This window comes from Melanostigma gelatinosum (genome assembly GCF_949748355.1).
Source record: "Melanostigma gelatinosum genome assembly, chromosome: 10".
In the NCBI taxonomy this organism is placed as follows: Eukaryota; Metazoa; Chordata; class Actinopteri; order Perciformes; family Zoarcidae; genus Melanostigma; species Melanostigma gelatinosum.
The window spans coordinates 15,130,236-15,143,106 of record NC_136643.1 but is presented as its reverse complement, the minus strand read 5'-3'; the positions used below and the strand labels follow the sequence as shown (position 1 = coordinate 15,143,106).

Genomic DNA, 12,871 nt, shown 5'->3' with positions numbered 1-12,871 from the left:
ATTAGTTGGGAGGTAAACCAAGAAGAAAGGAGAACCCAAAACATGGAGGAGTCCGTCTTTTTTTTATTTTGTTTTGTTGGAACTGTGGTCACTGAGCTGCAAACAAAACAGCAGTTTTATCTTCAATACAAGCTATTGACAGGTATTACCCATTGCCTGAGATGCCAGAATAAAAGAGATCCAAAGAAATAAAAGCACATTATGTTCCATGTGGAGTGCACAAAGTGTGTAACTTTCCTCCTTGTCCAATTAACAAGGAGAATAACAAACTACCAATAGCTGTCTTGACATATTCAACCCAGGCTGAGCCCTAAAGAAACCTCAGGTAGGAGCCATCAGACTCTGTAAAACCAAGAGCAGGATTCTTTGGCTGAGTCACGCTGGAGTGATGCATAAGCAGCAGTGATGTTTGGACAAAATGTCTTTCTCGAGTTAGACTTTCTAATGAATATAAATACAAGCAACAAAACAGGGCTCATGTTGTAGCTCACAGCGGACTTATCAACGTTTATATTTCCTGTTTACATCCCCCAAATTATGGGAATTGTAGTTCCAAAAGGCAAGGGATAATTATCCGCCAAAATCAATGTGAGATTTGCATTATCAATATTTTTCGACAGGATTCAGGCTGTACAAACCCTCTACATCTCCTGATGTAAGAGAGGATAAAAACCTGTTCTATATATAAAGACGTTTACGTCGTAATGATGTAGAATAACAAGAAGGAAAAGCACAGAAGAAGTGTTTAACGCACTTTTATTGTTTAGGTGTCAAATGTAACAGTGTCACCATTCAGAGAGGGAATAAAGAGTAAATGGTCACATTAAAAAATATAAAATCAACAATGAAAATGGTCACACGGGGGAAAAGTCTGGTTCCCGTGGCAGCACAGATGTACAGTCCAGATCCAGACATGTATGCATTTGGTTTGCACATTTCCACAGCCTATTTGTTTTATCTCACACAATTAAGAGTCCTTTTTGTTGTTGTTCACTAGCCATGCATACAGTTGACAGTTCCACGTGTGTTGAGTCGGTGTCTTCACAGGAGCTGGCACTTTCAATACAAAATATGTACACTACCATTTATGATTGTTATTATCATCTTTGCCTTTGTTACTATGGATTTGAATACTCTGAGCACACACAGAATGGGACCAGGATGTGGAAACTCTTGAGCACCCCGTTTCATGTCGATCGGAGGAGAAAAATAATATGTAAAGTATGACAAACATTGGCATCTTCACTTCAAATGTCACCCATTCCTGAAAAAGGCTTCAGAGAGATCGTCGGTAGTGATATTCAAAAACTGAAAAAGATGAACTCTTTGTCCCATCAGGATGAAGCAGTTGGTTATGTTACTCCTCGGTAATCTGCTGTCGGGGGGGAACGAAACACCACACGATATGTTAAAGACTCTGCTATTGTATCTCAAAGTGAGGAAATAGGAACGCGACGACTGCACCAATGTGTCAAGAAAAGACGCTGACTTCTCTCCGTTCCTGTTGTAAGGACAGAAACAATATATAGATGTATAAGAAAACGGAGGTGCTTTCAGGTCACCTCTTTGGTTCAGCCCTGTGATGAGTGGAAGAAAACTCCAACCGTCAACGCACACAATAAACTGGGAGAACAATTGTTCATACTGTAAATCAAATACTGCTTATTATTTAAAACAACTGGATCCCAGAAACCTGTTATTGAATTTGTGTTTAGTAGCGACTTGTAAACAGAGTAAAAAAATGCTTCTTTTGTAACAAAACCTGGAGAAAAAACACTTTTACTAATTTATAACAAATGATAAAACCTAAAGAGTAAATATCCTAATCTGTGATTGTTCGCTGATGATTCCCCCCCCGTAACATAAGGCGAGGGCATGTTCCTTTTCGTCGTTCATCAACTTCTCCCGCAGTGAATTCCTGGCATTCCCTGTTCATCATCACTCACATCTCTTTATTAATGATCATGTCACTGCTGATTTTATGCTCCGTGGAGTTAAAATCCATTGCGTTCAACCATGAATTTTTTTTCCGCCTAATTGGCATGTGCATATGTGTGTGTGTGTGTGTGTGTGTGTGTGTGTCTAAGTGTGTGTGTCTCTCTGCTGCGGGTTGGTGTCGCTTCCTGTAAGTATACTTTTTGCCTGGCCCGGTCCTGGAGGCCCCCCCCCCCCGGGGCTATTGTATATTGCAAGAGGAGCAGCAAGGGTCATCCTTGTCCGGCTGGGCGGCATAGTCCATCTGCCGAACGATCTCGGCGAACAGTTCGTCTACCATGGTTTTGCTCTTGGCCGAGGTCTCCATGAACGGGCAGCCCCACTCCTCGGCCAGGGCCTGGCCCTCGCTGGACGACACCTCCCGCTCGCTCTCCAGGTCCACCTTGTTCCCCACCAGGATCACGGGAACCTTCTTGTACCTGAGGACAGACACAGAGCCACATCGGGCTGTCAGACGCAGATGTACACGGCCATGACTGATGCTGAGGAACTGTACGGCAGCAAATGAGTCAGTTTTTAGTGCTTTTATAGTTTCACCGAACTTACAGTTTACTAAGACAAGCAATTAGGCTTTCAGAACGTGGTGTTAGCACATGCCTAATGCTCCAAAAGCTTTCATTTGCACCACTGATTGAAACCGTAACTACCGTAACTCCATTTAATGGACACACTGGATGACTTAAGCCTCATTTATTCATTTTCATGGGAGGTAAGCTGCATTTCACAAAGAGCAGGGAAGCATCCTGACTGAGTCTCTGGACGACAATATGAATTAATAGTGGGACAATTATCCCTTCTTCACACTTTACAGGCTAAAATATAGACATGATGCACACAAGTACAAGTACTCATACAGTATGCTCACATAAACGCACACATCTTAATATGTATGTGTTTTTACAGAGGTGTTCAAAATCCCATTATAAAAACGTCTAACTTTTGTCAAATCGAATGACATGATTTCACTTTTTGTTAGCAAAATCCTTAATTTCAAAGTATTCTAGAATATATGTCTAAGATCATGTTGGAGTAATGATGAATGACAACATAAAATTCTCTGCGATTGTCATAATTAGCATGTCTAATGGACATTTAGAGTTTTCAGATTTTGTAATCCAAACTGATTCCCCAAAACAGAAAAACATTTTTTGGTTGAATGGCGGCTGGTATCCCTAATGGTGCTTTTCTGGTAGATAATGTATTAATAGACCGTTTTAACATGCATAGTCTGTCTCAAAGCAGCTTTATTGATGCATCACATAGAACATCTGCACCGCTCTCTCTGTTCTTTACGCAGCACCGTTCATTTCAAGGTTAGCGTCGTCTCCGTGATTGATCGCTTCCAAGTTTGAATATAACTGAAGAAACATCGACATGTATTTTTCTGTTTATGTTTTAGTGGCTGCAAAGTAAAAGTGGTGATTTGATTGACAGTCATAAATACTGACTGTCAGACAGATGCTTCCAATAATGCCTTGACCTCAGCTCTGAGGCGCTTAATCATCACAACAGAGACGGAAAATGATGCGTCTGTGGAAAACTTCCATCGCTATCACATTACTACTACTACTACTACTGACAATACTACTAAGAGTATTTTAGATTACCTCGAGGGACCCTGGCACACGCTCAGGGACTCATTTGTGTTTTCTGTCTGGCTCTTATCTCTCTTTTTCCTTCCATTACTGTACAGAAAGCATCATCTGGGCCATCCTCATTGTAAGAGTCCTTTGTTTATTGTTAACATGCAGTTAAAACTATCTTTTGCAGCATAAACTTACAATATTTGAATGCATGAGGAGATGAAATCCACCTCCTGAAACTCAATTTAAACACGAGTGTTTCATTGAAAGAATCCAGATGTTTTCTTTCAGACACGATCTTTAAAAATACCTCAAAAGATGATAAGTCTTGAAAATAATATGATAAAGATGATTTTAGACAGTCATCTGTTACCAGGAGAGATAAGTCAGATGAAGAAAAAGATAATCGTTTATTATAAACAGATGATATGTGATGATAAAGTCTTGACAGGCGCTTGGACTCTACAGGGAGATGTGTGATTGAGGAACGTCTGCCCTGAGCAGCTGCAAGATAAAGCCCCCCCCCTGGAGTCCAGACACTGGTGGTGGTGAATGATGAGGCTGATAGAATGATGAGTTGATGAAGCTGATGAATCTGGGTGGAGGTTGAGAGGCGTAGTTGCACGTAACAGCAACATGAACGTACTGAAGGTAGAGAGACAACCATATTTAAAAGGAGACGGCAGCGAGATGATACGCTAACAATGTAATTGTGTCGCTGTGCTATTGGATAGAAGAGACCAGCTGATCAGAACAGCTGATATCATGATTGACAGCCCCAAACAATGACAGCAAGGAAAATGTAAGTGAGCATGCGAGAGAGGAGTGAATGACAGATGTATGAGGAATAAACAACAGGCCCAGGCATGCAGAAGCATAATCCTCCAGACTGAACCTAAAATACACCTTTAATGCACCAAAGTGTTACTACTTTGGTGTACAAATGGACGTCGACTGTGGGAGGAAGTTTTTCACATAAAGAACCAGCTGAACTGTCGCTGAACCTCCATGCCGCCCACCAAGTCTAAAGCCTGACCCAGTAGAGGACAGAAACGGGTCGTATAGAGCTCTGACTCCTGAGGGTAGGAAGCGGCCATAATCCTCTGAGCTCTGAACTCGCTGCCATGTTGCAAAATGTGGCTGTGGAGCCAGACTACTGAGTGGGACAGCGAGAGATCGTCACTTCAACCAATCAGGCTACTGCACTCGAACGGACGGCTGTGACAGTTTCACCGATTTAATCTGTTTTGATATTGGGGAACATGGCGGGCCTCAGTACACATCAGATAAGAGAAAATATAAAGAAACATCACGCAGCAGATCACGCACAACCACATCCTTTGGTAAACAGGTTGTTATTTATTTCATCCCTATCGGTGTGTGAGGCGCTTTCCATCTGTCGGACCCGTCGTTTGAGTTTAAATGTCCCTGTTCACGACGCGGAACAACATCGTCAAATCTGATCTGGGAGTCGTGCACCCGAACCCCCCCCCCCCCCCCCCCATCAACATCATTAGGGTTTTCAAAAGCTGCCCTCGCTCTATGAAACACACAAGCTTCTAAATTATTGATAGAAAAATGCAACCCATCCTCATCCTTGCTTGCTATGGTAACAGGTATACAAGGAATTGACTAATGCTGGGGCGATTGGGGAGACTGCAGCCGGAGCAATTCTCAGAGGCCAGGGGGCTGCAGGTTTCAGCGTGAAATAAGCTTCAACTTCCAGAGAACACGGAGCCGACTTTGATCTACTCGTGAATACTTCATCCAGAGTGAACTTTAATCTCAACTGTCCCGTATTCTGTTCCCGGGATCGGCTCAGCAGCCGAGAGAAAGCTACTAGGGCTGAAGTAACAATCTTAGAGGTGGGCTCGCTGCGTGACCGTGACCGTGTTCTACGAGCCCCCGAGGGCAACTTGAATAAAAACTACAGCTTGTGCTTCCCGACTTTAACATGCAGCGCGGTGCACAGGTCTCATTCACTGCATTCCTGGTGTCGATGAAAAACCAAACCAAGGCCATTATTTTTCCTTCAGAACTATTTCGGAGCACGTCTCGGTGGTGGTAGAGGCAGACCGGCCCTTGAACCTGAAATACCCACCTTCAGTAAGAAACCCCAAACATAGTTGTGGGTGAGCAAGTTGAAAGTCAAAACTTTGACTTTTGTAGCTGCAGCCGATGTTTTAGAAGTCACGGGGGTCTCAGTGGTAAGCTGGGCTACTGGTGCCATTTGGGTCCCTGTTCTGCCCCAGGCTGTGGTTTTGGCTCAAATCTCTTGCTGTAAATCTCTTATGGAGGCTAAGTAAGCTATCGTATCCATCATGACGTCTTAAAATCAAAGAAACTTACAGCAGGAGGAATCAGTCTAATAAGGTGACATCAAACACTCAAGTTTGCAGTCTTTCTAAAAAAAAAAAAAAGGAAGAAGTATAACCATAATGGAGGACTTGACTTGGTCAGCCGGATGCATGCTGTGTAGCTCATTTCAGCCTTATCATAACGCAAGTGCAGCACAAAGACATCTGGTCCCAAAGGAGAGGGTCTATATATAGTCATAATAACAGAGGAGGAAACTGGCAGTCCCCGGGAGGTGTGAGACAGCGGCTGCCACGGATCCCCGAGGCTCCCAGGGCCTCGGCATAAAAGGGTGTCGGCCAAAGGCTGGTCCGTAACACAGAACACACGTGGAGCGGTTTACACGGTTCAGACACGAGCCTCAAAAGGACAATCGAATAACCCGCTTGTGTCGGTGCCGTGACACAAACAACGTGTCACGGGTTACAGCTCTTCAGCTTGACGGGCGGCGCCCCCACGCTGCAGCTGTCTGACTGCAGACACCCAATTGGAGCTTTTCCCAGACACACTTTATCTATAATGCATGATGCGTCCTCTCACATGGGCTTCACTGACGGACGGGCGAAGCCCAGCGGCATCAACAGTCTCTGGATTTGACTCTGGCCAGCACAATCAGGAAACAGGCTGCGTGCTGGGCCTCCTCCCAGCGGCCCTTTTGTAGGAGGGCTCTTCAGTTTAGTTCGTTAGTTCGCAAAGAGACGTCGGCTGAGTCAGAGAGCAGCACTGAGCTCCTCTCTTCTGGCACATTTCATCGAGACTAGATATCTGGAAAATCTTTGGGAAACACATGTTTTGGATTTTCAAAAAGACAATTCCATGAACTCTATTTTCTCCCAAGGGTGTGAAAATAAATTACAAGCTTCGCATTTCCTTCAAAAGATCTAATGCTGTTCGCAGATGACGGAGACGCTGGCCAAGACATGTCGAAGCAGGGAAGATAAACGAGGAGAGTTTTGACAGACTGCACAGGCTCTCATCCGTGGATCTGAAGCAATCATACACTGCTGCTATCTCCCTGCGGTAATCATGTCGTCTGAGACAAATTCCTCCTATTACTGTACAAAGTACGTGACCTACAATCTGAAATGCAAAGTGCCGCTGCCGCGTCGGAAATTTGTTCCGATTGCTTTTCCATAAAGAGAGGAATATGCTTTGAATAGTTCAGAGACTCATTCAGAAGTCTGATAATTATACATTACACTGAGGGTATCATTCCAGTGTAGACACCACCAGCCCAATGTAGGAAGATCTCCACTTAAATCACATACGACTGAGATACAGGAATGTATGTTTATTGTCAGTTTGTTTGTTAATGTCTGATATCGGGCCGATACCGACTCCAGTAGCTGGATCGGGTATCGGTGACACAGTGGGTCTAATCTATTCAATTCATTTCTATATTTACGTCTGATTAAACATGCGCGTACTACGTCATGCTTCAGCAGCGTGCCGGCAGGTCGCATAGCTGAGGGAGCTAAAAACAAGCATAAGGTATTTCTATGCCACCAAGTTCTACGGCTACGTGCAATATCGGCAACGCCAATGTTTCAAAAGGGTGAGAGCAGCACTACAACATATCACTCAACCGAACGATATCATCCGTACCCTTAGTGAGAAGCTTCGTGTTCAGTTTGCAGCATCGGTGAGACTCGTGTACAAGGTACAGTGTGAAACACTTTACTTGTTGACATGTTTTTGTTATTGCTGGCTAGTAAGCTAATAACACGAGTCTATAGTCATGCTAGCAGCTCTGTGAGGCTTTGAGCTAAATGCTAACCCTAGCATAGCAATTGCACAAAAAGTGGTGACCGACCGTAAATTGCTCTTAGTTGATGTGGGCTTCTTTCCATTTCTCTATAATTTTCTCTTTTAAACTCGTGCCACCCTCTCTTAAAGGGCCGGTGACTCCCAAAACAGAGCAGCAACAACTTGTTGGATATTTGAAAACCACCACGGTGCACAGCCACGAACACGTACTTTTGAAAGCCAAGTCAACCGTTAAGTAACAATCAGTGAACTTTAGCTCAGTTCTTTTGCCCAGTTTTCACAATAGACAGATGAAAGAGGATCCTTCTGGGAGAGCTGGGACGCTGCTGCTGCTCCTTTTATTGATCTTGATCCTTTCAACACAGTTGGCACATGAACAAGCCTGGGAATGATAACTCCACAGTTCTGGTACAACGTTGAAGGCACACATGCAGTAGTTTATTACAGGCAGAAGCCTATTTCACCTCTTTCTTCTTCACCCTCATGTCACCTCTGTTTAAATGAACCGTGAACTCACCAATCCGCCATATATACCTCGTGTATATACTGCAGCTGGAGTCGGGAGTGATGAGGTCCAGAGCGAACACAGGCCTCAGTGTAATGACGTGCACCCATGGCCTCTGTGCTGAAGCCACTGACTGCAGGCACTGATGGACGCCGACAGGGTTCAGAGTGAGAGCGACGCACAGCGGCCCCTTTTGACCTGAGCGAACACCGATACGCTCGCGACAGGTCACCGGTGTTTTGGCAGTGAGGAGGGACCGACGGCTGAGGTTAGAATGACAAAATTTTATTTCAATAGTTCACCAACTGCATACAGAGACACTTGTTACTGCTGACGCTGGGGTCCAAATTCTATACATGTCAACCATCCCTCCCTTAACGTTAAAGGAAAGACTCTATGGCTGCAACTGATTCATATTTTCATGATGGATTCCTCTGCTTGGTCTCAGTTTACGGTGACAAAGAAGCAGACAATCCTTCCGTTTGAAAAGCTGGAACCAGAAAACAGTCTTCTCCAATCTCGCATGATAAATTTCCAAAACGATGAATTGCGTATCAAAATAGCTGCTGATTATTTTTCTGTAGATCTAAAATTCCCTTTTTCTGATGTCATCATGATTTATGATTCATCGGCCTGTGATGTTGTCAACAGTGCACCTTTTCACGTCTCTGTTGTTTGCTGTCTCGTCCCATCTGCTCCTCTCTTGCTGCGTGCACTGATTCTCTACATTTCCCACAATGCCCTTCAAACAGTCCACACAGAACATGTTGCATTTCAGCTGCGGTTTTAAGAGAGCAATAAGCAGGTATTTTACAGCAAACTATTAAAGCGGTTATCTGAAACTTAAAACGTCTGGATAAGAAAACAACAATGTAAAGGGGGAATCATTCAACATGTTTATGTACTGCTGCAAATATGTGAGTGTGTGTATTTCAGTTGAAGAACGTTTCTGCATTTAATAAACAAATATCTTCCGTAAAATACATCAATGTTGACATACACAGCCATAAAAACATTGTATTTAAAGTGCAGTACAATGATAATGTTATGACAGATTACTATGATTATAATCAGCCAATATCTGATCACTACATTACTGGTGCTATACAGCTACGACTTGGCTTGCATCTAAACGAAAGGTCACACATGTTGAGCAAAGTGTTTCCAATAATTTACCTTTAATGTGCTAAATATAATCATAGATAATGATGTGATTATGTGATTCATTTGATGTAATTATTTGCTTCGGCAACAAGAGAAACCATGACTGACACGGGTGATTATTGGTGGTGAAATGAGTTTGAGACCTTTCTGATCTTTGGATGACATGTGTTGTCTTTGTAGTCTTTGCATGGCTAGAAGGCAATGATTTGATTTATCTCTTCTTTATAACAAACAAAGAGGATCAATGTGAATAAACAAAGAAATATGCATACTTGTATTCAGAACTCTGTCACATAGAATATGAACTAAAGACTACTCATGACCTGACATGTTTAACTCCACGTCTTCAAACACAATCTAAAGTTTTACCTGAAGCACAGGACTCTGAAATGAACCGCCGAGGAGGAGGAGGAGCATGTGAAGTGTGCATCAGCACACATTTACACATTTACATATAAAGACAAACACACACACACGCCGCAGACTGAACATACCTCTCCTCATTCTCAACTCGTATGGGGGAAACACGTTGACCTCATTCTTTCATCCGGAGCCAGATGTATGGGATTGTTTATAAGATGCAAAGTGCACTTTAAAAAAATGATAAATCCAAATTGGTGACAAAGACTAAAGGAAACAAACATAAAAACATACATTTTTACAATGAGCTAATTTAATTTCTAGGCTACAGAATGGACAATAAACCGTCCCGACAGAGACACTAAAGCCTGTAATGACTGCACTGTCCTTGTGCTAAGCGTTGAGTAATCAGCTGTATCAGTAAACAGTATGAGCTTTAAGCTGCACTGCTTAAAATATGCTCCATCATTAGAACAGCCCCCAGCCTGCCGGACTGCCGACATTGACTGGAACACATCCAGTGACACCTGCGATGACAGATGAAGCCACTCAGTCACAACACAGCGCATGCTGCCACCGATGATTTAACCGGCAGAGGCGTCTATGACACCGTCCATTTACGCTCTCAATGGGTTATTAACATCAGGCCATGTCACCAGGTGAATGTACAGCAAAGGTGCAGTGTGTCGGCACAGTGCAATGGCCCAGAGTAAAAAAAAACAAACAAGAAACAATGACGTTACAGCAGGGGTCTCAAACTAATTTTCACTCCGGGCCACATCAGCATCATGGTCGCCCACAAAGGGCCGGTTGTAAATGTAACTACTCGTAACATATTGTTAGATAACTCTCTGCATTCACAGTTTAAAGTAGTCTTCAATGTACTCACAATACATTTCCATGTTAAATGTACAGTAACCAGTCAAAGAGCTGCTTCTAATTTAAGCATCTCATAATTCTGACTTTCAATCTCATAAATTTGACTTTCTATCTCAGAATTATGACTTTCTATCATAGTTATGACTTTCTATCTAATAACTTCGACTTTCTATCTCATAATTTCGACTATGGGGATATTTTTATTATTATTAGTCTGACTTAAAAAAAAAAAAAAAGATTTTATTTTTTTTAAACTTTTTTATTTTTTTGCTGGCGGATTCGCGGGCCACATAAAATGACGTGGCGGGCCGGGAGTTTGAGACCCCTGCGTTACAACATAATCACACAGCGTCAGCTGACCTCCGCTGTGTCTCATTCCGGTGACCTCATATCTGGATCATCTGTGTTAACAGCGCTCAGACATCAGACAATCTTATGCTTTCAATTGTGCCGCTCTTCCTTAAAGTGCCCGTGCAGCTTGTTAATTAAAAACATGGCTTCATCTCCTCCACGCGATAGTGTGCGTTGTGAGCGGGGCTTCCTCTGGTGCACTGAATCCTGGGTATCCCTGGCTGGGTGTTTCACTAGGGTTGCAGTATCCGGCACAGTGGGCAGCAGCTTGGAGGATCACAGGTGGCGTCTAGCAGCGTGTGATGACTGGAAGACATGGCTGCTCTTCACATAGTGCGGATGGAATGAGGGGGGGGGGATCAGCGCTCTGTTGCCCAGATGCAACTGTCTAGAAACATTACAAAGTTTGCAGGAAAGCGCAGAGGAGGTGAGGCTTCTCTTAGAGATCACAAATGCTTGTTTTGTTTTTCTTCGAGCTGCTGGGTGTGCAGTGCAAGGACATTCGCTGACCTACAAGCAGTGTGGGTGAGACCTGGCACACCAAAATAGAACAGGCTTGTTGTGGTGGTTGTGTGGTGTGCCCTGAAGATGCTCAGCATCTCCTTTCAAGCTCAGTTCTCAGACCAGGCCTAGGCCCACCCTCAAACTACAGAGCCTGATAAAGGCCAGCACTGTGTGTGTGTGTGTGTGTGTGTGTGTGTGTGTGTGTGTGTGTGTGTGTGTGTGTGTGTGTGTGTGTGTGTGGAGAATAATACCCAACACTTCTGGACAAATCTGGACATTCACCTGCGCATTATTTCACCCACCTTTTCACTCTTATGATTTGATCCCTCATCGGCTTTATGTCCTGGAAGCTCTGCTGGTTGACGAGGCTGTAGACCAGTATGAATCCTTGCCCGTTTTTGATGTAGAGGTCCCGCATGGAGGCGAACTGCTCGGTACCGGCGGTGTCCAGGATCTCCAGCACCGAGGGCGAGGAGTCCACCTCGATCTCCTTGCGGTAGAAATCCTCTATAGTGGGGTCGTACTTCTCAATGAAAGTCCCGGTAACAAACTGCACGGTGAGGGCGGATTTCCCGACCCCACCGCTGCCCAGGACCACCACTTTATACTCGCGCATCGTGGATTAAATCAAGTCGTAACTAAGGTATCAAATCTCCGCGCGTCATTGAAATGCCACCAATCACATTGACAATTCGCGTCCCATTTCGAGCGGGTTGTCAATAACACGGTCCTGCTCGCCGCTGCTCAGCTACGGCAGAGCACAAAGACTCGGTGCCCCAAGATGGATTTCATTGTAGAAATGCAACCCATGCAGGCCAGACACCGACAGCTATACGGGCACCCGAAGGCTGCAACTGTCCCAAAATGTGCACGGGCAGGAAGGAAATATCGCCCGATGATGTGGAGCGTGCGGGTTTTCATCTGCTTCACTCACCCCTCTCTATGCATCAGAAAAAAACAAACTTGCTCCATCGAGGACACTGGGGAAAAACGCTGGCTTAGTCTCGAGAATGAAGTGCAGGCACAATTGTTGCAAGCCCGGACGCCGCCTCAGGAAAACAGCACCGACTAAACCGTATTTCCACACTTAGTTAAAGAACTTGCGTCCCTTTGTTTCTTTTTCAGCATCTCTGGTGTGTCTCCGCTTCTCCCTCGCTCTCCGGTGCAATCCCAGCCGCCATACTCTCGGGTGTGGAGACCCCACGGCCGCTGCGTAACCAACTGGTCCCCGCTCGGCTTCCGTACCGAAGTAGAAAAAAAGGAAACTTATTACGGACCCTCCCTCCCTTCAGATGGATGTGCGCGCGGTCCAACAGCCCGCCCCCGCTGCCTCTAAACCCCACTCGTGCATTGAACGGGAGCTGCACGCGGCCAGCCAGTCACATTCAGCGGTTGCATTTCCGTTCAT

General features: G+C 44.5%; 1 protein-coding gene across 1 annotated transcript; it reads right to left on the bottom strand.

Annotated features, from left to right (window-relative positions):
- Nucleotides 1-767: 767 nt before the first annotated feature.
- Nucleotides 768-12,671, bottom strand: rap2aa (RAP2A, member of RAS oncogene family a). The gene is made up of 2 exons (XM_079276402.1): nucleotides 11,766-12,671; nucleotides 768-2,414 (listed from the first exon to the last, which is right to left on the bottom strand). The coding sequence occupies exons 1-2, from the start codon at nucleotides 12,077-12,079 to the stop codon at nucleotides 2,177-2,179; spliced, it is 552 nt and encodes a 183-aa protein (XP_079132528.1). The 5' UTR covers nucleotides 12,080-12,671; the 3' UTR covers nucleotides 768-2,176.
- Nucleotides 12,672-12,871: the final 200 nt, after the last annotated feature.

Bases quoted from the DNA above. Each gene is read 5' to 3' on its own strand.
- rap2aa (XM_079276402.1), bottom strand. From the start codon at position 12,079: ATGCGCGAGTATAAAGTGGTGGTCCTGGGCAGCGGTGGGGTCGGGAAA. The intron at 2,415-11,765 runs GTGGGTGAAATA...GTCTGTCCTCAG, and splicing joins CAAATCATAAGAGTGAAAAG to GTACAAGAAGGTTCCCGTGA.